We start from the raw sequence: 26,313 nt of genomic DNA, 5'->3' as shown, positions 1-26,313 counted from the left end.
ATGTATCAACCCTGGCCTGGACTGAGGTACACTACACAGAGTTATAATGTTAATTTGAACCATGTTTAGTGTATGGTATTTGTTGTCATCTTGACACATTGTCAAACTGTAACCAAAAAGTTTCTAGATCACGGTTGCTATCGCAGCAGGTTCACAGGAAAGACTGGTACAGGAAAGTGGTCTGGCTGTTGTTGGGACACGTGACTGAGAAAAGACTGCGCTGATCTGTTTTGACCCGGGGACATTGCTAGAGAGAGGGGTAGAGAGCACAACAACGAGTTTAATGATAAGAAAAAGCACACAATATAATTTTGTTGCGAACGGTATGCGCCTGTACTATGTTATTGAGTTGGACGAAGTTCGCTAGTCAGCGAAACGTTGTTTTGGAAGAAGGAAAAAAGCTCGCTAGCCACTGCGACAAGTTGGAAAATAAATGGTCAGCTTGTTTTCTGCCAAACTTTTGATTTGAGAGAAAGCTAGTCAACAATAACTATGTAACTGACACGGGTCGTGGCTACTTTACCTCACTATGTTTCAAGACAACAAGTGGAACTGATGCTTCTGGACAATACGGCGATTAGCTAAAGTTGGCTGTTTTTCCAGAATGATCGGTTGAACGAGGTCCGGAGCCCATTGTTATCGGAGGTGATCACTCTACCTGCGGGTGGGGTGTTTTGTTTGAGAAGGTCGGCATCAGATCAGATGCCTGTGTGTTGTTTTTTTGGTCAGCTAGCTAAAGCCACGGTAGCTAAGCCAAATAGGTGAGGTTACAGTAGCACAGCAAGCTGAGAGAGATGCTTCGTGACGGGACTACTGTCGTGGTTTTGGTGGTGGAATTTGAGACGTTTATTTTTGGGGGGTGGACAGTCAGATTGTCAGCTCAATGCCTTGTTGGCTAGCCAGGTGGTTGATGAAGCAATAACTCGGAGCTAATCTAATGTTTGACGGTCAGATTTAGCTAGCTAGCTCAACTGTTCGTTGGCCAGTTAACAGTGGATCTGACTCGATGGACCTGTACAGTAGCAGTTTGGTAACAAAGCCTTGCTTTGTCGGGTAAATCAGGGGGCGATTGGCAGCATACAGGCTACCCAGCTGGTATTGTTGCTTAATGCAATAAGTCAGCAATCCTTTGGAAGATTTGGATCCGCACAGTCACACACAGCAGTATATTGCTGTCAGGGCTGTGTGGACGGGAGTCTTCAGACCGAAGACAGACAGAGGCTGCCAGATTCCCAGAGGGATCGAGATGACACTGGCTAACATGAAACCAGGGCGAGGTAAGCTGATCTACATGGATTTATTCCATGCCAACAGAAGCTATACTGTTCATGGCATTCGTCTGTGTGAGCCTTCACTATGGTGTCCATCATTGCAGTACTAAAAGGGTCATGAGGATCATATTGACATGATCCATCGTTGGCCTGTGTGTGTTGTTGGATCAGCAGAATGTAGCCAGCCAGGCAGTCCCCCGGAAGAGGGAGAGGTATCGGGCAGAGAGGGAGAATGATGTAACAGCTGATTAACTTGCTTGCCTGCCTGTGTTGATAAAAGTAAACCTGACCCAGGCAGGCCAGTGAGGCCACGGAAATTAGGACATTCTGACTGCCAAATTACACAATGGATAGGTGAACAAGATGGCTACAGATATCTGAGCAATGGTTCAATTAGAACAACACAATGTCATCTTGTAATTTCTGCCAAAAAGCTGTTTTGGGGGGACAAAACGCAGCAGATCACACTGACAGGGTGAAACAACTCACTGCATGATAAAACAGCTCCTTCTTTTGTGTGCCTGAGAGCTCTGCGTTATTCTGTCAGTCTCTGGTATGGGTATGCTGCAATGCTCAAAGCCCTTTGTTCGAACTGAACATCTTCACTGTGACTGAATCATCACTATGAACAGAGACTTCGATCTGCTCTCTGCCTTCTGTACTGTCTGTGTGTTTACATGATGTATGATTAACATGAAGTCTGCAGGGCAGCCAGCTTTGTCTGTTTTCATATCAGGTTTATTCAACCGCAGCAGCAGTGGTCTGTAATGCCAGCTCTATTAGTAATACATGGACTGTATTGTATGCCCCCTGCCTGCCAGCCTAGTCTGCCTGCTTGGACATAGTCTAGTAATGTAGTGATTGCTTCAACATGCTTGTCATTAATCCAAAGTTGGTTATGATTCTTGTAGGGGCAACAACATAACAGCAGCTAGTTGGAGCTCAGAGCAGCTAGCTGATACTCTTTGGCTTTAACACATTACCTTCAATCAGAAGACATTTAGCTTCAGTTTGTTTTAGTTACCACCAAACATGGAGTCAATCAATAGGCCTGTCTCTATCTACTGTTCTGAGTTCTGTAGTAAGAAAATAGGCCTGTCTCTTCTGTACTAGCTTGGTCTCTGTCTACTGTACTGGGACCTGTTGTCACTAGTCAGACAATAGGCAGGACCTGCAACTACTGCACAGAAGTTTGATGTGGTCACACAGCAACCACTGTCAGACAAAGGAAGCCCAATCAGAGATTGCTTTTCCTACTACACAACAAACCCCACACCATCAGTGTCCTACACACCCATCCTACTGACACTGTACTGTAACATGACTCTCTACCCAATGTCAGGGTGTAAACATGTTGTCCGACACCAAAAGGCTGAGATTTCACCCCTGCACACTGACTCTGGCTTTACCTTTAAAAACAACCCAGGGTTCATGGCTCTGACATTTGGATGTGGTAAACACACACACTGTACATATAGTAATTAAATCACACACTTACTGTTCTACACACAGCAATTTGTATTTTTTTGCTTGGTCAATTGTAACCAACAACACACACTTTTACTGAGCTAAAGAGACAGATCTGGCTTTTCCTGCTGGATCTCAAGTTACTGTAGTTGGACTACATTTACATTTGAGTCATTTAGCAGACACTCTTATCCAGAGCGACATACAGTAGTGGGTGCAGACATTTTCATATTTTTTTCTACTAGTCCCCCGTGGGAATCGAACACACAATGCCAGGGTTGTGTGTTCAAGTGCCATGCTTTACCAGCTGAGCCTTTCTTTCCCTTCCCCCTCATATATATTCTGTGTTCTGCTGTGCTGTTGGCTCCCTGTAGGTCTGTCACGGTGGTTCTATTAATAATGTCTAATTGCAATAGAAGCTGCTCTGGAGCAGTTCCCATATGACAGGCCAGCCGATGCTCCCACTGTTCTATTGTTATTATGGGACATACTGTTCCTCTGGTTGAAAATGCAGACAGACAGACTGCCCTCCCTGTCCTCCTCTGACACTCTCTCTCCTCCGCTTGTCCTGATCCCGTTCTTCTCTCCTTTCTTGTCTTATCCTCTCCTCCTCCTCCCAGACCCCCTCTCCTCCTCATCTCCCTGGCGAGGAAGGTGTTTACGGAGCATTCTAGCCCCTATGCTGAACTAGTGACAGGAGTTAGTTTCTCTAGGCTTTACCCCAGTGGGCTTACTCTGTCTTGGTTCACACACCCACAACGTAACAGAGAGAATGTTTAGAGAACGCATTCTTGTTTTTTTAATGCTTTTACTTGTTATACAAATTCTGATTCACAAGCGCTTTTTCTTTAACTTTATATTGCAACCATGTGTAAGGGAAAGGGAGCCATTACAGTGCAGTGTTTAGCTCAGTCCTAATAAGTGAAGTCATCTGACTGACTTGTTGTTCAACATGTAGGCTAGTGTTGTGGCTGTGGCCCCTGTGGTGGCTGAGAGAGACAGACACAATCGGATGATTATTTGAATCAGCTGTGTAGTGTAAGGGCAGGGCAAAAACCAAAACGTGCACCCCTTGGGGTCCTGAGGACCGAGTTTGGGAAACCCTGCCCTAATTCTAATCCTAATTGTAACCCTAAACCTAACCCCTAAACTTAAAATAGCCTTTGTCCTCCCACGAGGGAGAGTTCCCCCCCTTGTTTTACTATCCTTGTGGGGACAACGATAGGAGAACCAACACACATATTGCACACAGACACAGCTTTAACAGATCTCATAAAGAGCCATAGCAGAACAGTCACAGAAGAGCAAGGAAATGGCCGAATGTCACACACACACTAAGTACATAGGCTACAACACACACATGATCTCACAATGAGTCATGGTTCTGGAGAGGAACGAATAAGGGAGGAGAGACAGGGGGGGGGACAAGAAGAATAGATGGGAAGGGGAAGAGAGGAACAAACAGAAACTTCTTGGTCACTGAAGGCATATCGAAGCTTTGTTTACATAAGTGTCTACTGGAACGTGCCTTTGAATCAGTGTTTTTTTGTTTGTTTGGAGGTGTTTCCTGTTGGAGGTCTATCAAGGCATCTCGGGGGATGTCCACACCCCTCAGACAGATTACACCCCCCCCCCACCCTTATAAACTGGGTGGTTCGAGCCCTGAATGCTGATTGGCTGAAAGCCGTGGTATACCACGGCTTTCAGTATGACAAAACATTTATTTTTACTGCTATAATTATCAAATCAAATTTTATTTGTCACATGCGCCGAATACAACAGTCAACACCTTACAGTGAAATGCTTGCTTACAAGCCCTTAACCAACAATGCTTTAAGAAGTTAAGAAAAAATAAGCGTTAAGTAAAAAAATACAAAAATAAAAGTAACAAATTAATTAAACAGCAGCAGTAAAATAACAATACCTAGGCTATATATATATTTATTTATTTATTTAACCTTTTGTTTAACGGGGCAAGTCAGTCAAGAACAAATTCTTATTTACAATGACAACCTGCTGTTCCCCGGTAGGCCAACTGCCTTGTTCAGATTTTTACCTTGTCAGTTCAGGGATTCGATCTAGCAACCTTTTGGTTACTGGCTCAACGCTCTAACCACTAGACTACCTGCCCTCCCATATACAGGGAGTACCGGTACAGAGTCAATGTGCGGGGGCACTGGTTAGTCGAGGTAATTGAGGTAATATGAACATGTAGGTAGAGTTAAAGTGCCTGTGCATAGATTATAAACCAAGAGTAGCAGCAGCGTAAAATAGGGGTCTGGGTATCCCTTTGATTAGCTGTTCAGGAGTCTTATGGCTCTTAATACCAATTACATTGGTAACCAGTTTATAATAGCAATAAGGCACCTCGGGGGTTTGTGATATATGGCCAATATACCATGGCTATGGACCGTGTCCTAACACTCCGCGTTGCAGCGCGCATAAGAGCAGCCCTATTGTCCATATACCACACCCCCTCTGGCCTTATTGCTTAATTAGCCCATCCCCCAAGGCCCCGAACAGCCAGTAGAGCACAGAGTTGAGGGAACTCTCCCCGACAGCCAGGTCCGACAGAACAATCAGACAGTCAATCTGACTATTATGCCAACCTTCTTGCAGTGATTCACCTACAACAGGTGTTTTGTTATTCACCATACACACAGGCGGGTACAAAAGGACAGGCGTAATGTTATTTCACTAACCAGACAGAATGACAGGCATTTACAGCGACAGGTGTTTTTGTTCTCACAGAAAGGGTCAGTCACGTCTGTTCACTGGGTTTAGGACTCTGTTGTGTTTTTAAGTGCTGAATGTGTCATGCCGACTGTCTTTGTAGATCCCTGGGCTCAAAAACATGCCTATTGTTATTCTTTTGTCAACAATAATAAACCTGTTATTATTAAAGGTGCGGTATGTAACCAACATAGAAGTGCTCTGACAGGTTCCTGTGTTGGCCGGTACTGTAGTTCAGTTCCAGTTCAGCGTGTGATTCGGCTCCAACCAGTCCTCCCAGTAATGCTCTTATGTAAGTGTGGTGGTCTTATCTGGCTCATGCTGGCCTGACACACACACACACACACACACACACACACACACACACACACACACACACACACACACACACACACGTGTGTATACACATACAGGCTCACGCTCACACACACAAGCTTAGTGGTCGCTTGGGCTCATGCCTGACACACACACTCAGGCTCAGTGGTTGCTCTTGCTCAGAACCAGCACGGGACGTAAGTGTGTTGAGCCAACCGGTTCTGTGTTAGTGACATCATCAGCTTCTGTATGCTGGTCACCTCCTGTGACCCTGTGGCTCCTCCCCCATGGTTGCGCTCAGCCAACTGGCAGCCAGCTCAGCAGGAACAGTAGGAACCATCTGGCCCGCTCAGTTTCCTCCTGGCAGGGGAAGGATTAGCAGAGCGCACCACTCTCTATGCCTTCCCTGGCCCATATATGATGCTCTGTGATATAGGCTGCATGTCAAAATTCTATATTAGCTTCCGCTCCTGTGATATGGGCTGCATGTCAATAGTTTACATTGGCTTCCTCTCATCTTCTCTCTCCTTCCTCACTGAATGAAAAAGGCATGTGTTCAGAATCAGATCAGATCAGTGCAGATCAAGATGAGGAAACCACTTTAGAGGAGACGACTAGAGAAAGTAACAGTAACAGACAATTGACAATTTCACACACACCCCCATAGTTGGAGCGGAGTAGAGTCCCCTTGCTGGGTCAGATTCCTCTTGGCCAACAACAACACCTCCCTCCAAAAGTCAGCCAACAGCTTTACTGTTCTAAACATGGCCGACCACCACCACGCATGGTTGCCTTCTCTCACTCACATGCTGTTGCTATATCTGAGATGAACTCCCACATGGTTAGTCAGCTTGCTGCTTGTTCTGTTGCTTTATTTTAGTAACAAGGTCAACTCCTAACCAGATGATTGGTCTGCCTGTGCTGTGCCCATGTTTAAAGGCATCTGGAAAGAAATCTGTCTATTGACACTATGTAGGTTTGAATACATTGTGGAGCATAGACGACTATCAGTAGCCTCTGGCCTGTATCTAACGCTGGCCTCTACACGATAACCAGCAACAGAGGAATTGGTTAAAGCACAACTAGTTTGGCAAGTGGCCGCCAGTCCAGATAGATATCATTGGCAAGTGGCCGCCAGTCTAGATAGATATCAATCAAACGTTTTTATAGAGCCCTTTTTACAACAGCAGTTGTCACAAAGTGCTTATACAGAAACCCAGCCGAATGCCCCAGAGATCTAGCAATGCGGATGTAGTGGCACGGTGGCTAGGAAAAACTATCTAGAAAGGCAGGAACCAGTCTCTGACGGGTGGCCAGTCCTCTTCTGGCTGTGCCGGGTGGAGATTCTAAGAGTGCATGGCCATTAAGGCGAGATCGTTCTTCAAGATGTTTCCAACGTTCATAGAAGACCAGTAAGGTCAAATAATAATCACAATGGTTATAGAGGGTGCAAGAGGTCAACAGCTCGGGAGTTAATGTCAGTTGGCTTTTCATAGCCAGATAGATAGAGGGTTCGACATGTCAGAGTCGTCAGTCGTCTGACCTCTATCTATTGCAGAGAAGAACCACCCATGACCTGGCTAGGTCAGTCAGTCCTACAGAGATATATTAGGCCATGGCTGGCCAGCTCCAGTTCAGTACTTTAAAAGTCTATCACACTTTCCATGGCCTTTGGAGCATTGTTGACGTTGCTCAATGTGTCCTCTGTGTCAGAAATGTAATCTCCTGAGCGCTGTAGGTCAGAGGGGTGTGTTTGTGGGTTCGCATATGCATGCGCACATTCAACCAAGGCCAGATAGACCCGGCTCAGCCAGCAGGAGAGACCAGCTGAGTGTGCAAAACACACACATACACAATCTGAATTCTCTAACGTGGCTGTTTGCGGGGCTGTAAACTCCTCAAAACCGAGGTTAAAGGGCAGAGCACAGACTATCAGTCTACAGACTATAGAGTAAAGTGTAGTTGTGCTCAGAGTCCGCTGTTGAGGCCATAGTGGGTACACAGCGGCGAGTACTACCCGGCTGTCCTACCCTGTACTACCCTGTGCTGTGCCAGTTACGCAATCAGGATTAGTGGGACAAAGAGTGGGCTTCTTCAGAGAGAGAGCACTGGCTCTGGAGACCTTTGCACCCATGCTAGTGAGGGCATGATCAGGGCTAGTCTGGTCAGGGTCACCTGTAATGGTAAACATCTAGGCCTTCAGAGCTGACCCCAGACCACACAGGACCATGATTAAAAGCTTTAGCTAGGCTGAATGCTCTCGTTAGACTCATCACTAGTGGTAGTGTTTTAAATGAGCAGTTGGGCTCAAGTAAAAGCTTAATCTGGTGTGTGTGTGAAAGCCCTTCTGTTGCAGCAGCTAGTAATGAGGGTTTGAGATGTGCGTGTCTGTTGGGCCTGGTGTGTATGAGAGTTCCAGACAATAGCAGCCGGAGGAGCTGAGTTCACAGCAGCAGAAAGAGAGAACTGTACCCAACCCTCTAAGCCAATCAGAAGGCATCTGTGTGTTGCTATGTGTGCTGTGAATCTGCCCTTTGTGTAAAGAAAAGGGGGGTAGATAAAGGGAACAAAGAGAGAGCTTTCAGGAAACTGTAAATTGAACATGGCTAAACTTCAAACTCTATTCTCTTTATTGTTCCTACATGTGATTTCAGGGCAGGCCAACATCACATGGAACAGGCAACTGCATCTTTGTAACACTTTTCTGTTTGCTTGCTGCTACAGTGTAGGCTGGTTAGTGTTTTTGTAACTTAAATCAGAGCTACTGTAGAGTGGGCTGGACTGCTGTCTTTTCAGTCACTGAGGCACAGATTAGGCCTCATGGAGAACAAAGAGTCTGTAAGAACACACACACACACAGACACACACAGACACAGTGACAGGCAGTCATGTCATAGATGAGTCACACACATGTGACTCACGTGCCACTGGAAACACACACACGCTCACACACAGACCCAACTCATTCCAGCACACAATGAATCCCCGTGACAGGACATTAACATGATCTGTGTGTTGCCAGGGCAACCCTTTGTCCCCATGCAAAATAGATGCACTATGACCAGAGGAGGAGAGCAACCTCAGGGCTGTATGTGTTCGCTGGTGTGTGTTAAGGTGTGTTAGCTGGTGGTGTGTGTTAAGGTGTGTTAGCTGGTGGTGTGTGTTAAGGTGTGTTAGCTGGTGGTGTGTGTTAAGGTGTGTTAGCTGGTGGTGTGTGTTAAGGTGTGTTAGCTGGTGGTGTGTGTTAAGGTGTGTTAGCTGGTGGTGTGTGTTAAGGTGTGTTAGCTGGTGGTGTGTGTTAAGGTGTGTTAGCTGGTGGTGTGTGTTAAGGTGTTAGCTGGTGGTGTGTGTTAAGGTGTGTTAGCTGGTGGTGTGTGTTAAGGTGTGTTAGCTGGTGGTGTTTTCATTATGCGTGCCGCCACTCCCAAAAAATATGATTACTTATTATTTTATGCATTTTTTAATGCTAAAACGTTTTCAGTGAACTTAAAAGATTAAAGATATAACGTTTGTAGAAAATATGAAGTTATATATTTTTATCTTTGAGAACTATTACTAAAATAAAATGATTTATGTCATGGCATGGGGCTCCCTAATTTGAGTCACTTCTGCCAAGAGGAGGCCTTAAAGATGTTGGTAGGAGGCTGCACAATTGGCAACGCCCACTACGATGCCCCATCCCTCCGCTAACTTGAAAAAATCCTAGGTGAAACCTGTAGGTAGTGGTATTTGTGTTACGGTGTTCGCATGCTTCCCAGATGAACAGTTCGGGAAAGTTTGTGCATATAATATGACAACATTTTGTGATGTTTTTGTTCGTTTTGAACTTTTTTTCGGTTGTTCGGACAAACATTTTTTTCCTAGAGGCAAGCTGAAGTTCGGTGCCGAAGTCTACTCCCTTCGTCAGGGATTGGTCAACAGTAGGGATTCTTCAATAAATCTTTGATTTTTCATTGAGACTCGTTTTCATTGAGAATATTCTGCACCAAACTTTTTAGTTAGATGTAAAATCATTACAATGAATGACACATTTCTAGAGTTATTTTAGATTAATTCTAACTATTTTGAGGATTTTGGGGTATGGTTATTAATGCTGGTTGGTGTTAGTTGGGGTTATGGTTATTAATGCTGGTTGGTGTTAGTGGGGGGTATGGTAATTAATGCTGGTTGGTGTTAGTGGGGGGTATGGTAATTAATGCTGGTTGGTGTTAGTTGGGGTTATGGTTATTAATGCTGGTTGGTGTTAGTGGGGGGTATGGTAATTAATGCTGGTTGGTGTTAGTTGGGGTTATGGTTATTAATGCTGGTTGGTGTTAGTTGGGGTTATGGTTATTAATGCTGGTTGTTGTTAGTGGGGGTATGGTAATTAATGCTGGTTGGTGTTAGTGGGGGTATGGTTAATGCTGGTCTGTGTTAGTGGGGGTATGGTTAATGCTGGTTGGTGTTAGTGGGGGTATGGTTAATGCTGGTTGGTGTTAGTGGGTGGTATGGTTAATGCTGGTCTGTGTTAGTGGGGGTATGGTTAATGCTGGTTGGTGTTAGTGGGGGTATGGTTAATGCTGGTCTGTGTTAGTGGGTTATGGTTAATGCTGGTTGGTGTTAGTGGGGGTATGGTTAATGCTGGTTGGTGTTAGTGGGGGTATGGTTAATGCTGGTTGGTGTTAGTGGGGGTATGGTTAATGCTGGTTGGTGTTAGTGGGGGGTATGGTTAATGCTGGTTGGTGTTAGTGGGGGTATGGTTAATGCTGGTTGGTGTTAGTGGGGGGTATGGTTAATGCTGGTTGGTGTTAGTGGGGGTATGGTTCATGCTGGTTGGTGTTAGTGGGGGGTATGGTTCATGCTGGTTGGTGTTAGTGGGGGTATGGTTAATGCTGGTTGGTGTTAGTGGGGGGTATGGTTAATGCTGGTTGGTGTTAGTGGGGGTATGGTTAATGCTGGTTGGTGTTAGTGGGGGTATGGTTAATGCTGGTTGGTGTTAGTGGGGGGTATGGTTAATGCTGGTTGGTGTTAGTGGGGGTGTGGTTCATGCTGGTTGGTGTTAGTGGGGGGTATGGTTAATGCTGGTTGGTGTTAGGGGGTATGGTTAATGCTGGTTGGTGTTAGGGGGGTATGGTTAATGCTGGTTGGTGTTAGTGGGGGGTATGGTTCATGCTGGTTGGTGTTAGTGGGGGTATGGTTAATGCTGGTTGGTGTTAGTGGGGGTATGGTTAATGCTGGTTGGTGTTAGTGGGGGTATGGTTAATGCTGGTTGGTGTTAGTGGGGGGGTATGGTTCATGCTGGTTGGTGTTAGTGGGGGTATGGTTAATGCTGGTTGGTGTTAGGGGGGTATGGTTAATGCTGGTTGGTGTTAGTGGGGGGTATGGTTCATGCTGGTTGGTGTTAGTGGGGGGTATGGTTAATGCTGGTTGGTGTTAGGGGGTATGGTTAATGCTGGTTGGTGTTAGTGGGGGGTATGGTTAGTGTTGAGTAGTTGTAGTGTAGTTATATTTATCCCAGAGGGGCCTGCCCTGCTGTAACGGTAATCAGAATTACCATGGAGAAGCTCACACTACTGCCTACCACAACTAATATATCCACTCACTGTGTGTTTAATGTTTCGTGTGTGTGTGTGTGTGTGTGTGTGTGTGTGTGTGTGTGTGTGTGTGTGTGTGTGTGTGTGTGTGTGTGTGTGTGTGTGTGTGTGTGTGTGTGTGTGTGTGTGTGTGTGTGTGTGTGTACTAGGCCAGCTGATCAGTGGGCTCTGTTCCAGCTCCTCTCCAGGACAGCAGCAGTAGTTCTATTAATAAGACCTGCGTGCTGCTCTGCAGTCAGTCGGCTCTTTATAAACCTCTCCTCTTACATAATACACACTCGCTGTACACATTCACACACTAAAAACAGAAAGCTGACACCAGAGCAGCCATGTCCCATATTTCTCTGGCCTATCCCACTGGAACGGAGGATCTCTCTCTCTCTCCCTCCTTTGTTTCCCTCTCTCTTTCCCTCCTGCCAGATCTTTACATTTAGCCTACTCCACTTGGAGGGAGCAGAGGGTTAGCAGAGCAGATCACTGTATAGGAAGTCCTATAGGCTGCTCCTCTCCCTTCTCACTCTCACCTGTCCTATAGCCACTAGCCAGTCAAAGCTGGGTTTCTCTCCCGACCCCTCTCCAACTCCCTAAGTCTCAGCCTACAGCTGACTGTAGCCCCCTCCCCCTTCCCTGATCCATGTTGTCTGTGCTGTTTCTGTCTCTCTCCCACTCTGTGTCTGTGTTGACTGTTCTTTCTCCATGTGCAGAGAGCAGCTCTGAGCACGTGGGAGGAGTTCCCTGGAAGAATGTGTGTGACTGCCTGACACACACACAAACAAACACACCCCCTCAAATACACACACACACACACACACACACACACACACACACACACACACACACACACACACACACACACACACACACACACACACACACACACACACACACACACACACACACACACACACACACACACACACACACACACACACCACGGAGACAAACTAGACACACACACCACGGAGACAAACTAGACACACAGCGACCCCCAGAGCCAGCTGAGAGGCTCTTTGTTAGAGCTGGGTTGTAGGGAGGACAGGGCTCTGTTTGAACATAACCTCTCTGACTGTTGCTCCACCCTGACCCAACCCTGACCGGACAGACACTACAGCAGAACACACAGTTCTTTTTCTGTCTGAGTGTTGTTCTGTACTCAGCTGACGTGGAGATTCTAAAATGATCCCCAGAACAGGAATAGTGTTGTCCTTCCTCCCTTCCTGTCTGTGTTTAGTAGTTAGTCTGGGCCAGGGTGTTGTAGCATGTTGTCTCCTACTCTACAAGAGAACAGGAGCCTGCTGCCATTTGATTTGTCTGAGTTCCATGCCTTATCCCATTCTACACTGTCTATGATCTCTGAATGCGTGTTCTTGCTTGAAATGTGTAACTTGAAATGTATCCCCGTCAGAATGTATCTGACCAGTGTTTTCCTTTTCCCCTTCTTCCAGATGTGGTGACGGAGGAGTTCTTTGAGTACGATGCTGAGGACTTCCTGGTGTTCCTGACCCTGTTGATCACTGAGGACGGACCCCAGAATGTTCTGTGAAGGGTCGCACAGAGGGGCTGCACTGTCCCCTGCAAAGTCCGCCCTGCCGCCCCTACACAGGCACGAGTGCAGCGACAAACTGCCACAGGTAAAGTCCACAAACATACACACACAGATAACACACACTTCCCCAGGTAACACACACACACTTACCCTCCCCTGTCTGTGTGTGTGTGTTCAAGTGTGTGCAGGCGCGGCGTGTGCGCTCGGAGGTGTGTGTGTTGTGGAGGAACAGTATTCCCATCATGGTGGAGGTGATGCTGCTGCCAGACTGTTGCTATGGAGACGAGAGTCCCCCTAGTGACCCCATCAGTGACCCAGCGATCAAACAAGATGCTCTGCTACTGGAGCGATGGACTCTGCAGCCTGTACCACGACAGTATGTACATGCACACACACACACTCTGCAGCCTGTACCACGACAGTATGTACATGCACACACACAGACACACCCTGCAGCCTGTACCATGACAGTATGTACACACACACAGACACACCCTGCAGCCTGTACCACGACAGTATGTACACGCACACACACACACCCTGCAGCCTGTACCACGACAGTATGTACACGCACACACCCTGCAGCCTGTACCACGACAGTATGTACACGCACACACACACACACACACACACACACACACACACACACACACACACACACACACACACACACACACACACACACACCCTGCAGCCTGTACCACGACAGTATGTACACACACACACCCTGCAGCCTGTACCACGACAGTATGTACACACACACACACCCTGCAGACTGTACCACAACAGTATGTACACACACACACACACACACACACACACACACACACACACACACACACACACACACACACACACACACACACACACACACACACACACACACACACCCTGCAGCCTGTACCGCGACAGTATGTACACACACACACACACACACACCCCTGCAGCCTGTACCACGACAGTACGTACACACACACACACACACACACACACACACACACACACACACACACACACACACACACACACACACACACACACACACACACACACACACACACTGAAGCCTGTACCACAACAGTATGTACACACACCCCCTGCAGCCTGTACCACGACAGTACGTGCACACACACACATACACACACACTGAAGCCTGTACCACGACAGTATGTACACACACCCCCTGCAGCCTGTACCACGACAGTACGTACACGCACGCACACACACACACACACTGCAGCCTGTACCACGACAATACACACACACACACCCTGCAGCCTGTACCACGACATTATGTATTAGAGGTCGACCGATTAATTGGAATGGCCGATTAATTAATTTCTCTTTGAATCACAGCCAACTTCAATAAACGAGTGATGATTTAACAAGCGCAGGACACTGTCATTGCACCAATGTACCTAACCATAAACATCAATGCCTTTCTTTAAAATCAATACACAATTATATTTTTAAACCTGCAAATTTAGTTAATATTGCCTGCTAACATGGATTTCTTATAACTAGGGAAATGGTCACTTCTCTTGCGTTCCGTGCAAGCAGTCAGGGTATATGCAGCAGTTTGGGCCGCCAGGCTCATTGCGAACTGTGTGAAGTCCATTTACTCCTAACAAAGGCCGTAATTACTTTGCCAGAATTTGACATAATTATGACACAACATTGAAGGTAGTACAATGTAACAGCAATATTTAGACTTAGGGATGCAATCCGTTAGATAAAATATGGAACGGTTTCGTATTTCACTGAAAGAATAAACGTTTTATTTTCGAAATAATAGTTCCCGGATTTGACCATTAATGACCAAAGGCTCATATTTCTGTGTGTTATTATGTTATAATTATATTTGATATTTGACAGAGCAGTCTGACTGAGCAGCAGCAGGCTCGTAAGCATTCATCCAAACAGCACTTCCGTGCATTTGCCAGCAGCTCGTCGCAATGTTTCATGCATTGCGCTGTTTATGACTTCAAGCTTATCAACTCCCGAGATTAGGCTGGTGTAACCGATGTGAAATGGCTAGCTAGTTAGCGGGGTGCGCGCTAATAGCATTTCAAACGTCACTCGCTCTGAGACTTGGAGTAGTTGTTCCCCTTGCTCTGCAAGGACTGCGGCTTTTGTGGAGCGATGGGTAACAATGCTTCGAGGGTGGCTGTTGTCCATGTGTTCCTGGTTCGAGCCTAGGTAGGGGCAGGGAGAGGGACGGAAGCTATACTGTTACACTGCAATACTAAAGTGCCTATAAGAACATCCAGTAGTCAAAGGTATATGAAATACAAATGGTACAGAGAGAAATAGTCCTATAATTCCAATGATAACCTCAACCTAAAAGTTTTTACCTGGGAATATTGAAGACTCATGTTAAAAGGAACCACAGCTTTCATATGTTCTCATGTTCTGAGCAAGGAACTTAAACGTTAGCTTTTTTACATGGCACATATTGCACTTTTACTTTCTTCTCCAACTTTTTTTGCATTATTTAAACCAAATTGAACATGTTCCATTATTTATTTGAGGCTATTTATTTGAGGCTTAATATACAAAAATTGTCCGATTAATCGGTATCGGCCTTTTAGGTCCTCCAATAATCGGTATCGGCATTGAAAAATCATAATCGGTCGACCTCTAGTACACACACACTGCAGCTTGTACCACGACAATATGTACACACACACACACACACACACACACACACACACACACACACACACACACACACACACACACACACACACACACACACACACACACACTGCAGCCTGTACCACGACAGTATGTACACACACACACCCTGCAGCCTGTACCACGACAGTATGTACACACACACCCTGCAGCCTGTACCACGACAGTATACACACACACACACACACACACACACACACACACACACACACACACACACACACACACACACACACACACACACACACACACACACACACACACACACACACACACACACACACACACACTACAGCCTGTACCACGACAGTATGTACACACCCTGCAGCGTGTACCACTACAGTATGTACACATGACACACACTTTTTGTCAGGACTAGGTTGAGCTAGTAGCACATGCAAAAACTGGAATATTCCACTTTGCCGCCGTATCAAACAGAAAACATGTATATACACTACCGTTCAAAAGTTTGGGGTCACTTAGAAATGTTCTTGTTTTGTCCATTAAAATAACATCAAGTTGATCAGAAATACAGTGTAGACATTGTTAATGTTGTAAATGACTATTGGAAATTACAGATTTTTTTAAATGGAATATCTACATAAGTGTACAGAGGCCCATTATCAGCAACCATCACTCCTGTGTTCCAATGGCACGTTGTGTTAGCTAATCCAAGTTTATTATTTTAAAAGGCTAATTGATCATTAGAAAATCATTTTTCAATTATATTAGCACAGCTGAAAACTGTTCTGATTAAATAAGAGTATCTCGAGCATCAGCATTTGTGGTTTCGATTACAGGCTCAAAATGGCCAGAAATAAGGAACTTTCTTCTGAAACTCGTCAGTCTATTCTTATTCTGAGAAATCAAGGCTATTCGATGCGAGAAATTGCCAAGAAACTGAAGATCTGGTACAACGCTGTGTGGTACAATGCTGTGTACTACTCCCTTCACAGAACAGTGCAAACTGGCTCTAACCAGAACAGAATGAGGAGTTGGAGGACCCGGTGCACAACTGAGCAAGAGGACAAGTACATTAGTGTCTAGTTTGAGAAACAGACACCTCACAAGTCCTCAACTGGCAGCTTCATTAAATAGTACCCGCAAAACACCAGTCTCAACATCAACAGTGAAGAGGTGACTACGGGATGCTGCCTTCTAGGCAGAGTTCCTCTGCCCATTGTCTGTGTTTTTGCCCATCTTAATCTTTTATTTTTATTGGCCAGTCTGAGATATATATTTTTCTTTGCAACTCTGCCTAGAAGGCCAGCATCTCGGAGTCGCCTCTTCACTGTTGACGTTGAGACTGGTGTTGTGCACCAGGGCCTCCCACTCTTTCTATATTGTAAAGTTATAGACTGACCATGAAAACAATTGTCATTGGCATCGTTGCTAATGCTAATTTCCTTAGCCATTGCTAGCTAAAGCAAAGGCCTGATTCTCTCTCCTCCCTCTGTCTCTCTCTAGGAGCGGTGATAGGTTTATAGAGGAGAAGACTCTGCTGTTGGCTGTTCGTTCCTACGTCTTCTTCTCCCAGCTCAGTGCCTGGCTCAGTGCTTCTCACGGCATTGTACCCCGAAACATCCTGTATAGGTAATACACACACACCTTCCTCTACAGGTAACACACACAAGAATACACAAAGAACCTCTTAACGACTTCCCCATTATTTTTCTATATTGTTACTGAATGTTGATCATAAAATACTTTCCGAAGTGAACTAAATAATTTGATGTGATCACAAGTTATAAGCCTGCGTGTTTCTGTCCCACAGGATCAGTGCAGCAGATGAGGAGTGTGTCTGTCAGTTCTCCCAGCCCCCAGCGGAGCACCTGTTCCCTGTCCCTAACGTGTCTCAGAGTGTTGCCCTGAGGCTCAGGGTCCAGTCACTCCCCCGTCAGCCCACCTACCCCACCCTGGCCTGTAGCATACACACCGGCCTGACCCTGGCCCCACTCTACAGCAAGACCCCCAGCCTTAAGCCCAACCTCAGCCCTAACCTCTACAGCAAGACACCTAGCCTTAACCCAGGCCTGAACCCTAACCCGACTCTGTACGAGAGGAGCCACAACAGAGCGGCTCTGCCTTTCTCTGGCCTCCCCTTCCCCAGTCCTGCCAGTCTCCCCTGCCTAGTAAGAGAGGCCCGGACCCCACAGACAGCCATGGTCATTCTAGCCAGAATGGATCAGACCTCCCCGGGTCAATAAGGGGCAGACATCATCCCCTACCACCTCCCCATCTCCCCACGGCCCTCCCCCCCGCCCCCACAGGAAGCTGTCCTCCACTCTGCCACTCCCCCCTGGGGGAAAGACTGTCAGGTGGCTCTATTCCCTCACCTCAGACCCCTCCAATGACATCACCCACACCACAGAGGATTATGGGAAGGCCGTCAACGGGGCCGAGAGCTCCAAGGGGCGTGGCTCCGAAGCCCTCCGGGCCTTTAAGACTTATTCTTTGGCAGAGCCCCCACGGTGCCCCTCCCCCAGACCCTCCTCTGAGACCAATCCTCTGATTGGCTCGCTGCTCCAGGAGAGACAGGAAGTCATCGCCCGCATCGCTCAGCGCCTCAACTTTTGCGACCCGACCGCCCCCATCTCCCCCCTGCCCTCTTCACCCCTGACACCCCCACTAAGAACCCTGTCCGGGGCAGTTACCTTGGCAACACCACGCTCAGCAAGACCAAAGAGCCAGAGGGAGCTCCGCCCACTGAAGACACCCCGCCCTCCCCTTTCGACACGTCCATTGGCGACGCAGCGGCTATTATCAGGGAGACGCTGTCCCCGAAACCTGTTGTCTGCCGCAGACTGAGACTCCCAGAGGACAGAGATGGAGAGAGACTCAGAGACAGAGTCAGGGAGACACTGAGAGACAGAGAGGCATTGAGAGACCGACAGCGAGAGAGAGACAGTAGTCTCTTGTCTCATGCTGTTCAGGACATTACCAGACTGATTCAGGACAGACTGTCTGTCCCCTCTCTGTCCCCAACACACAGCCGCAGCAGCAGCCCGCTACACAAACCACATACACACAGCACACACACGCTGTGCACTGACACGTACACCACACACAGAGGCAGCAACAGTCATAGCAGTGGCCACTGCAACGGCTACACACCCAGCCATGACACACACACTCCCTCACACACACCTGCTAGCACAGACAGAGCTGGTGCTCCTCCAGAGACAGACGGTCCAATCAGAGCTCAGAACGGCTGTTCAACACTTGAAGACCCTCAGGTCAGCCCCCGACTCCAAATCCTGCCCCAGTCTTCTTCTCTAGTCATCCCACGGCCTCTACCCCAGCCACAGTCTTCTCCTCTAGTCATCCCACGGCCTCTACCCCAGCCCCAGGCCTCTCCAATACTCAGCCCCAAGAGTCCCAGGGCCAAGACCCCAAAGAGTTTACACCCCAACCGCCCCCAAGAGGAGCCCAGCCCCTCCTCTCCTAAAGATAACATCCTGAGGACCATCCAGACCCTAACAGTGACCCAGACCACCACCCTGACCCAGACCACTGCACATACCTTGACCACCAAGCTCACCCACACCCAGACCACTGCTCTCATCCAGAACCACATGAAACCTCTGACTCACAACCAGACCCAGACAGTCTCTCGAACTCCGACCTCACGGACTCAGGGCAGCCCTCGAACCCAGACCTCTAGTCTCCAGGATGAGAACCAGCCCCCCAGGTTCCAAGTCCCCCAGCCCCCTGGTCCTGCTACCACACCCCTTGGCACAGAGCCCAACACTGTCCTGGTGAGTGTCCCTATAGACAAGCACACCTGATTAGAAAATACCTCACACGGCAGTACATGTTGAATGTCATCCGTGTGGCTTATTTTGTCCAACACAAAGAAACTTCAATTTAAAAACCTGCCTATGTGAAAGAGGATATTACCACTTTTGGAAAATGTTGATTAACAGTACAAAGAGATTTTGAGAAAGGATCTTTGACATAGTGTATTTGGCATTTGTCTAAAATGTTTGTTGAGAATTGCTGTATGAAAGCCAGTGTGTGTTTTTTTTTCTTCCCCGTAGCGTTCTCCCTCGCCCCTGAGACCGTGTAACAGTCGGAGGAAACACAACCGTCACTCTCTGGACTCCACCCTCACCAAGGCCTTCCACCCCTGTACCGGCCTGCCCCTGCTCTCCAGCCCTGTAAGACACACACACACACATACAGAGAGAGAGTGTGGAGCCACATGACTCATCTTCTCCTCAATAGTATGAATACTCTGACTAAACTCCTGTTGATGCTGACTTGGTTGTTCATAACAATGGAATCATTTTAAAGTTGTGTGTGTGTTTCATGTGGTGCTTGTTTTTGTTATTATTATTATTAAATACTTGTGTGTGCTGTCATGCTATAGTGTTTAAAATGTTTTTTTGATGGATATGTTGCCAATAAAGTTTTGTGTACAGTTGTGTGTGTTGTATTATTAAATGTGTGTGTTGTCTCTCTCAGGTTCCTCAGAGGAGAACTCAGACTGGTTACTTTGACCTGGACTCTTCTCTGACCAGCTGTAAAGGACTGCCCTGGACCGCAGGGAAGAGGTACTGATCTCTAACTCACACATCATACACACATTTAGACTGGGATATGTTCCGGGTAGCCCCAAACAACAACGTTGACGTACGTATACGCTGACTCGGTGAGTGAATTTATTAGCAAGTGCATCAGTGATGTTGTACCCACTGTGACTATTAAAACCTTCCCTAACCAGAAACTGTGGATTGATAGCAGCATTCGCACAAAACTAAAAGCGCGAACCACCGCTTTTATTCATGGCAAAGCGACTGGAAACATCACAATACAAACAGTGTAGCTATTCCCTCCGCAAGGCAATCAAACAAACAAACAAAGCGTCAGTATAGCAATTAAACGGCTCAGACACAAGAGGTATGTGGCAGGGTCTACAGTCAATCACGGATTACAAAAAGAAAACCAGCCCCGTCGCGGACAACGACGTCTTGTGCCCAGACAAATTAAACAACTTCTTTTCTCGCTTTGAGGACAATACAGTGAGTAAAACAGGCCAGCGTGAGTAAAACATGTAAACGTGTTAACCCTCGCAAGGCTGCAGGCCCAGACGGCATCCCTAGCCACATCCACCGAGCATGCGCAGACCAGCTGGCTGGTGTGTTTACGGACATATTCAATCAATCCCTATCCCAGTCTGCTGTCCCCACATGCTTCAAGAGGGCCACCAGTGTTTCTGTTCCCAAGAAAGCTAAGGTAACTGAGCTAAATGACTACCGCCCCATAGCACTCACTTCTGTCATCATGAAGTGCTTTGAGAGACTAGTCAAGAATCATATCACGTCCACTCTAACTGATACCCTAGATCCAGTCCAATTTGCTTACCTCCCCAATAGGTCCACTGACGACGCAATCGCCATCACACTGCCCTAGCCTATCTGGACAAGAGGAATACCTATGTAAGAATGCTGTTCATTGACTACAGCTCAGCATTCAACACCATAGTACCCTCCGAACTCGTCTTTAAGCTCGAGACCTTGGGTCTCGACCCCGCCCTGTGCACCTGGGTCCTGGACTTTCTGACGGGCCGCCCCCAGGTGGTGAGGGTAGGAAACAACATCTCCACCCTGCTGATCCTCAACACTGGGGCTCCACGAGGGTGCATTCTCAGCCCTCTCCTGTTCACCCATGACTGCGTGGCCATGCACGCCTCCAACTCAATCATCAAGTTTGCAGACGACACTACAGTGGTAGGCTTTATTGCCAACAATGACGAGACGGCCTACAGGGAGGAGGTGAGGGCCCTCAGAGTGTGGTGTAAGGAAAATAACCTCTCACTCAACGTCAACAAAACAAAGGAGATGATTGTGGACTTCAGGAAACAGCAGAGGCAGAACACCATCCACATCTGAGGGACAGTAGTGGAGAAGGTGGAAAGTTTCAAGATCCTCAGCGTACACGTCACAGACAAACTGAAATGGTCCACCCACACAAGACAGCGTGGTGAAGAAGGCGCAACAGCTTGTCGCCTAAAACATTCACAAACTTTTACAGATGCACAATCAAGAGCATCCTGTCGGGCTGTATCACCGCCTGGTATGGCAACTGCAGAGCGTAGTGCGGTCTGCACAACGCATCACCGAGAGCAAACTACCTTCCCTCCAGGAAACCTACACCACCCGATGTCACAGGAAGGCCAAAAAGATCATCAAGGATATAAACCACCCGAGCCATGGCCTGTACACCCTGCTATCATCCACAAGGCGATGTCAGTACAGGTGCATCAAAGTTGGGACCGAGAGACTGAAAAACAGCTTCGATCTCAAGGCCATCAGACTGTTAAACAGCCATCACTAACACAGAGTGGCTGCTGTCAACATACAGACTCAAATCTCTGGCCACTTTAATAAATGGATTTAATAAAAGTATCATTAGTCACTTTAAATAATGCCATTTTAATAATGTTTACATATCCTACATTACTCATCTTATATGTATACCTTGTACTCTATAACATCTACTGCATCTTGCCTATGCCACACGGCCATCACTCATCCATATGTACATATTCTTATTCCATCCCTTTACATTTGTGTGTATAAGGTAGTCGTTGTGAATTTGTTAGATTACTTATTAGATATTACTGCACTGTCGGAACTAGAAGCACAAGCATTTCACTACACTCACATTAACATCTGCTAACCATGTGTATGTGACCAATAAAGTCTGATTTGATTTAGACTCCTCATGTACACACCATAGATCCATGGTCAGATTTAGGTCCTTAATAACCTTGTCCTCAAACTCAATTGCTACCACTTAGAGGTTCAATAGAGAACAAGCCAACTGGTAGGTGAGATTATGTTCTTACTAGACATCAGTGTTCAGTCAGTCCAGGCCTGTACTGTACTGTACTGTAGCCTTGTCCTCTCACACTGCCACCTGCTGTTCTGGCGGCTGTATTGCTAATACTGTTGCTACTGGCCTGACACTGAGGCTCAACTCAAAATGGCAGCTGTACACAGCTCTACAGTCAGAGGCCCTGCTCTGCTCTGATCTGGCCGCTGGGTTACTGTGTGGATTAGGGATTAGAGGTCCGTTTGACCGGGGATGATGCTTCTACATACATAGCTGATTAAGGTTTGATAGTGTTTGAATATACAGTATTAGTCATGTTGAATCATAAATTCAGATTTAGACTGCATGACAGCAATTCATGCTTGGGTTTAGCTTCCCAGGGCACTGTTTCCAAATAGGAATATTTTAGCATTTGTGGCACAAATCCCATTCAAGTCATGGGGCTGATATTAGCATATTTTGTGCATGTCCAAATCATCTGAGGGTTGCAGGGTCTGTAAGCCATCTCTAATTCTCATGATTCAACAAATGAATCAATCGACCAATGTGTGTGTGAACCCGTTTTTAACCCTCTACTGTGTGTTCTGTTGTGAAGAGTGTGTGTGAAGAGAGTGGAGGAGTCAGAAGAACCTCAGCCGCTGTTCAGTGCCAGTGCTCCACCTGCCAGCCTCAGTCTACTGGGCAACTTTGAGGTACCTCACACTCACTCACTCACTCACTCACTCACTCACTCACTCACTCACTCACTCACTCACTCACTCACTCACTCACGTAAGTGTACATGCATTGTACCTAAAGCATGTGTGTGTGTTACAGGAGTGTGTGTTGAACTACCGCCTGGAGCCGTTGGGGTCGGTGGAGGGTTTCATGGCCGAGGTGGGTGCTTCCGGAACCTTCTGCCCCAGTCACATGACCTTCCCCGTCGACGTTTCCTTCTACAGCATCTCTGACGACAACGCACCCTCGCCATACATGGTGAGACACACATACAGTACATACACAGACATATTATATATATCCCCCACACACTTTATATGCACTGAACAAAAATATAAATGCAACAATTTCAAAGATTATACTGAGCTACAGTTCATATAAGGTAATAAGTCAATTGGGGCGGCAGGTTAGCCTAGTTGCAAGTTCAAACCCCCGAGCTGACAAGGTACAAATCTGTCGTTCTGCCCCTGAACAGGCAGTTAACCCACTGTTCCTAGGCCGTCATTGAAAATAAAATTTGTTCTTAACTGACTTGCCTAGTTAAATAAAGGTACAAAAAAAAAATGAAATAAATAAATTAGGCCCTACACTATGGTTTTCACATGACTGAAAAAGCAGTCAGTATCTGGTGTGACCACCTCATGCAGCGCGGCACATAGAGTTGATCAGGCCTGTGGAATGTTGTCCCACTCCATCTTCAATGGCTGTGCAAAGTTCCTGGATATTGGCGGGAACTGGAACGCGCTTTTGTACACGTTGATCCAGAGCCTCCCAAACATGCTCGATGGGTGGCATGTCTGGTGAGTATGCAGGCAATGGAAGAACTGGGACATTTTCAGCTTCCAGGAGTTGTGTACAGACCACCGAGCTGCAACATGGGGCTGTGCATTATCATGCTGAAACATGAGATGTGTGTGTGTGTGTGTGTGTGTGTGTGTGTGTGTGTGTGTGTGTGTGTGTGTGTGTGTGTGTGTGTGTGTGTGTGTGTGTGTGTGTGTGTGTGTGTGTGCGCACACACACACACACTTACTGCTCACTGTGCAGATCAATATTAATAGTGTGTGTGTTGGTTTTGTTACAGGGAGTCATCAACCTGGAGACTCTGGGTAAACGGGGCTACCGCGTCCCTCCATCAGGAACCATTCAAGTGGTGAGGACAGATTTTCACTCTGTGGATTATACACATTGAAGACTTTTGTTTAAATGTGTGTGCATGCGTGTCACTGTTGCTGACATAATAACTCCAGACAGAAAACAAACTGTAAGATGGGCCAACCCCTTCCAGCTTTTCCTCTAGGAGAGGGAGACCTTTCTCTCAGAAATCACTACTGTAGTGTATTAACCCCTTCTCTTTTCCTCTCTCCCGCCCACTTTCTCTCTCTCTCTCTTGCTCTCTCCCGCCAACTTTCTCCCTCTCTCTCTTGCTCTCTCCCACCCACTTTCTCTCTCTCTGTGTCTCTACCGCCCTCTGTGTCTCTCTCCTCTGTGTCTCTCCCTCTCTCTGTCTCTGTGTCTCTCTCTCTCTGTGTCTCTCTCTTGCCCCCTCTCGCCCAGACCTTATTTAACCCCAATAAGACGGTGGTGAAGATGTTTGTGGTGGTGTATGACCTGAGATCCATGCCTGCTGGCCACCAGACCTTCCTCCGTCAGAGGACCTTTTCTGTCCCCGTTCGACGGGACAGCACACACTCACACAAACATGGCATCCCAGACAACACACACACACCCGGCAGCAGCAGGAAAGCCCTTTCCCTCGGCCAGGAACGCATCCTGCGCTACCTCATTCACCTGAGGTAAGAAAGACGCCTGGCTCAGCTGACCTATCAATCACATCTCACCTGTCAGTCAAATAGATGACCTGTTAGTCAAGACTGGACAGAAGACCAAACTGAACAGGAAAACATTGTACTGGCACTAATCTAGCTCTTTCTTCACACCCACCCAATCCAGGTTCCAGACCTCCAGGTCAGGTAAAGTGTACCTCCACAGGGATATCAGACTGCTGTTCAGTAGGAAGTCTATGGAGGTAGACAGTGGAGCAGCCTACGAACTCAAGTCCTACACAGAGTCCCCAGCTGACCCAGCCTTCTCCCCGCGCTGCTGACACACACACACACTCCTCTATCTGCACTTACACACACACACACACCTCTATCTGCACTGACACACACACACACACTCCTCTATCTGCACTGACACACACACTCCTCTAACTACACTGACGTATACACGCACACCCACAGAGCTGTCAGAGAGCTGGGCTCAGAGCGTTCTCGTGTGGAACAGTCCAGACAGGCTCTGTCCCAGATACCTAATGCCTGGAGATTTTGCTGACCATCTGACCATGAACAACTCCTGGCCCTACAGAACCCTGCTGTTTTCTGTGATGCTCAAACACGTCTTTATACATGTAGAAAATGTATTAAAATCATGCTAAAACACACATCAAAAACACATTAGCGACCATGGACCACTGACTGACCAGAACAAGCAATCAAGAGACTGAGAAAATTACAAGAAGACATTGAAAAAGCGCACTGTGTATTTCCACGACTGGAAATCAAAAGGAGGAATATTCTGTTTTTTTTGTACTGTTACAAAAACAAATATTTTAAGTGTTGCAATAGAGAGTAACATGTAGCTTTAGTGTTTACATAATTTTCTTTGTTTACCGTCAGTTATTTAATATTTAAATGAATATTTCAGTTACTGCTTATGTGACATCTATCATCCTCAGCATTATGATCTAGTGCAAAACTCTGTAAATCATAATGTGTATTTTTGACATGAACTCAGATCTGAAAATATATCTATATCTTAAAGCAATCTTGAAAGCTGCATTGTGTCTGTGTGTCTTTTATTTTGAGTGTTTTGGACAACTGAGGTTCATGTTATGTTGACTGATGTAAAACACATCATGTCCTTATACATATGATAAAGATGATGAAAATGAGTCAATATTTCTACAGTGGTATAAAATGACTGTTTAAGTCCTCATTGGTCATAGCAGGTTGGTCCTGTATAGGATCAAGTGGCCTGTGGAGAAGACAAAGAATACACACTGAGGAGCCACATTCAAATCCTTGTCAATTAAATAACACTTTTGTTCTGTCTGCAATTCACTAATATATGTAACCTGACCCTTCTTTCTTAG

General features: G+C 46.7%; 1 protein-coding gene across 1 annotated transcript; it reads left to right on the top strand.

The window, feature by feature from the left end:
* On the top strand, positions 1-25,997 carry LOC124033462 (protein FAM214A-like). Its single transcript, XM_046345490.1, is given in 16 exon segments — positions 1-1,277; positions 12,805-12,873; positions 12,876-12,926; positions 12,929-12,990; positions 13,085-13,281; positions 17,070-17,195; positions 17,377-17,801; positions 17,944-18,260; positions 18,869-19,360; positions 19,643-19,762; positions 20,070-20,158; positions 23,038-23,134; positions 23,259-23,417; positions 24,241-24,309; positions 24,714-24,952; positions 25,110-25,997. Coding segments are annotated over 16 exon segments (2,697 nt in total). The 5' UTR covers positions 1-1,246; the 3' UTR covers positions 25,264-25,997.
* The last annotated feature ends 316 nt before the right edge of the window (positions 25,998-26,313 follow it).

This window comes from Oncorhynchus gorbuscha, linkage group LG04 (genome assembly GCF_021184085.1).
Source record: "Oncorhynchus gorbuscha isolate QuinsamMale2020 ecotype Even-year linkage group LG04, OgorEven_v1.0, whole genome shotgun sequence".
Lineage (NCBI taxonomy): Eukaryota > Metazoa > Chordata > Actinopteri > Salmoniformes > Salmonidae > Oncorhynchus > Oncorhynchus gorbuscha.
Note: the sequence above shows the minus strand (reverse complement) of the source record. Positions and strands in the feature narration are given on the sequence as shown.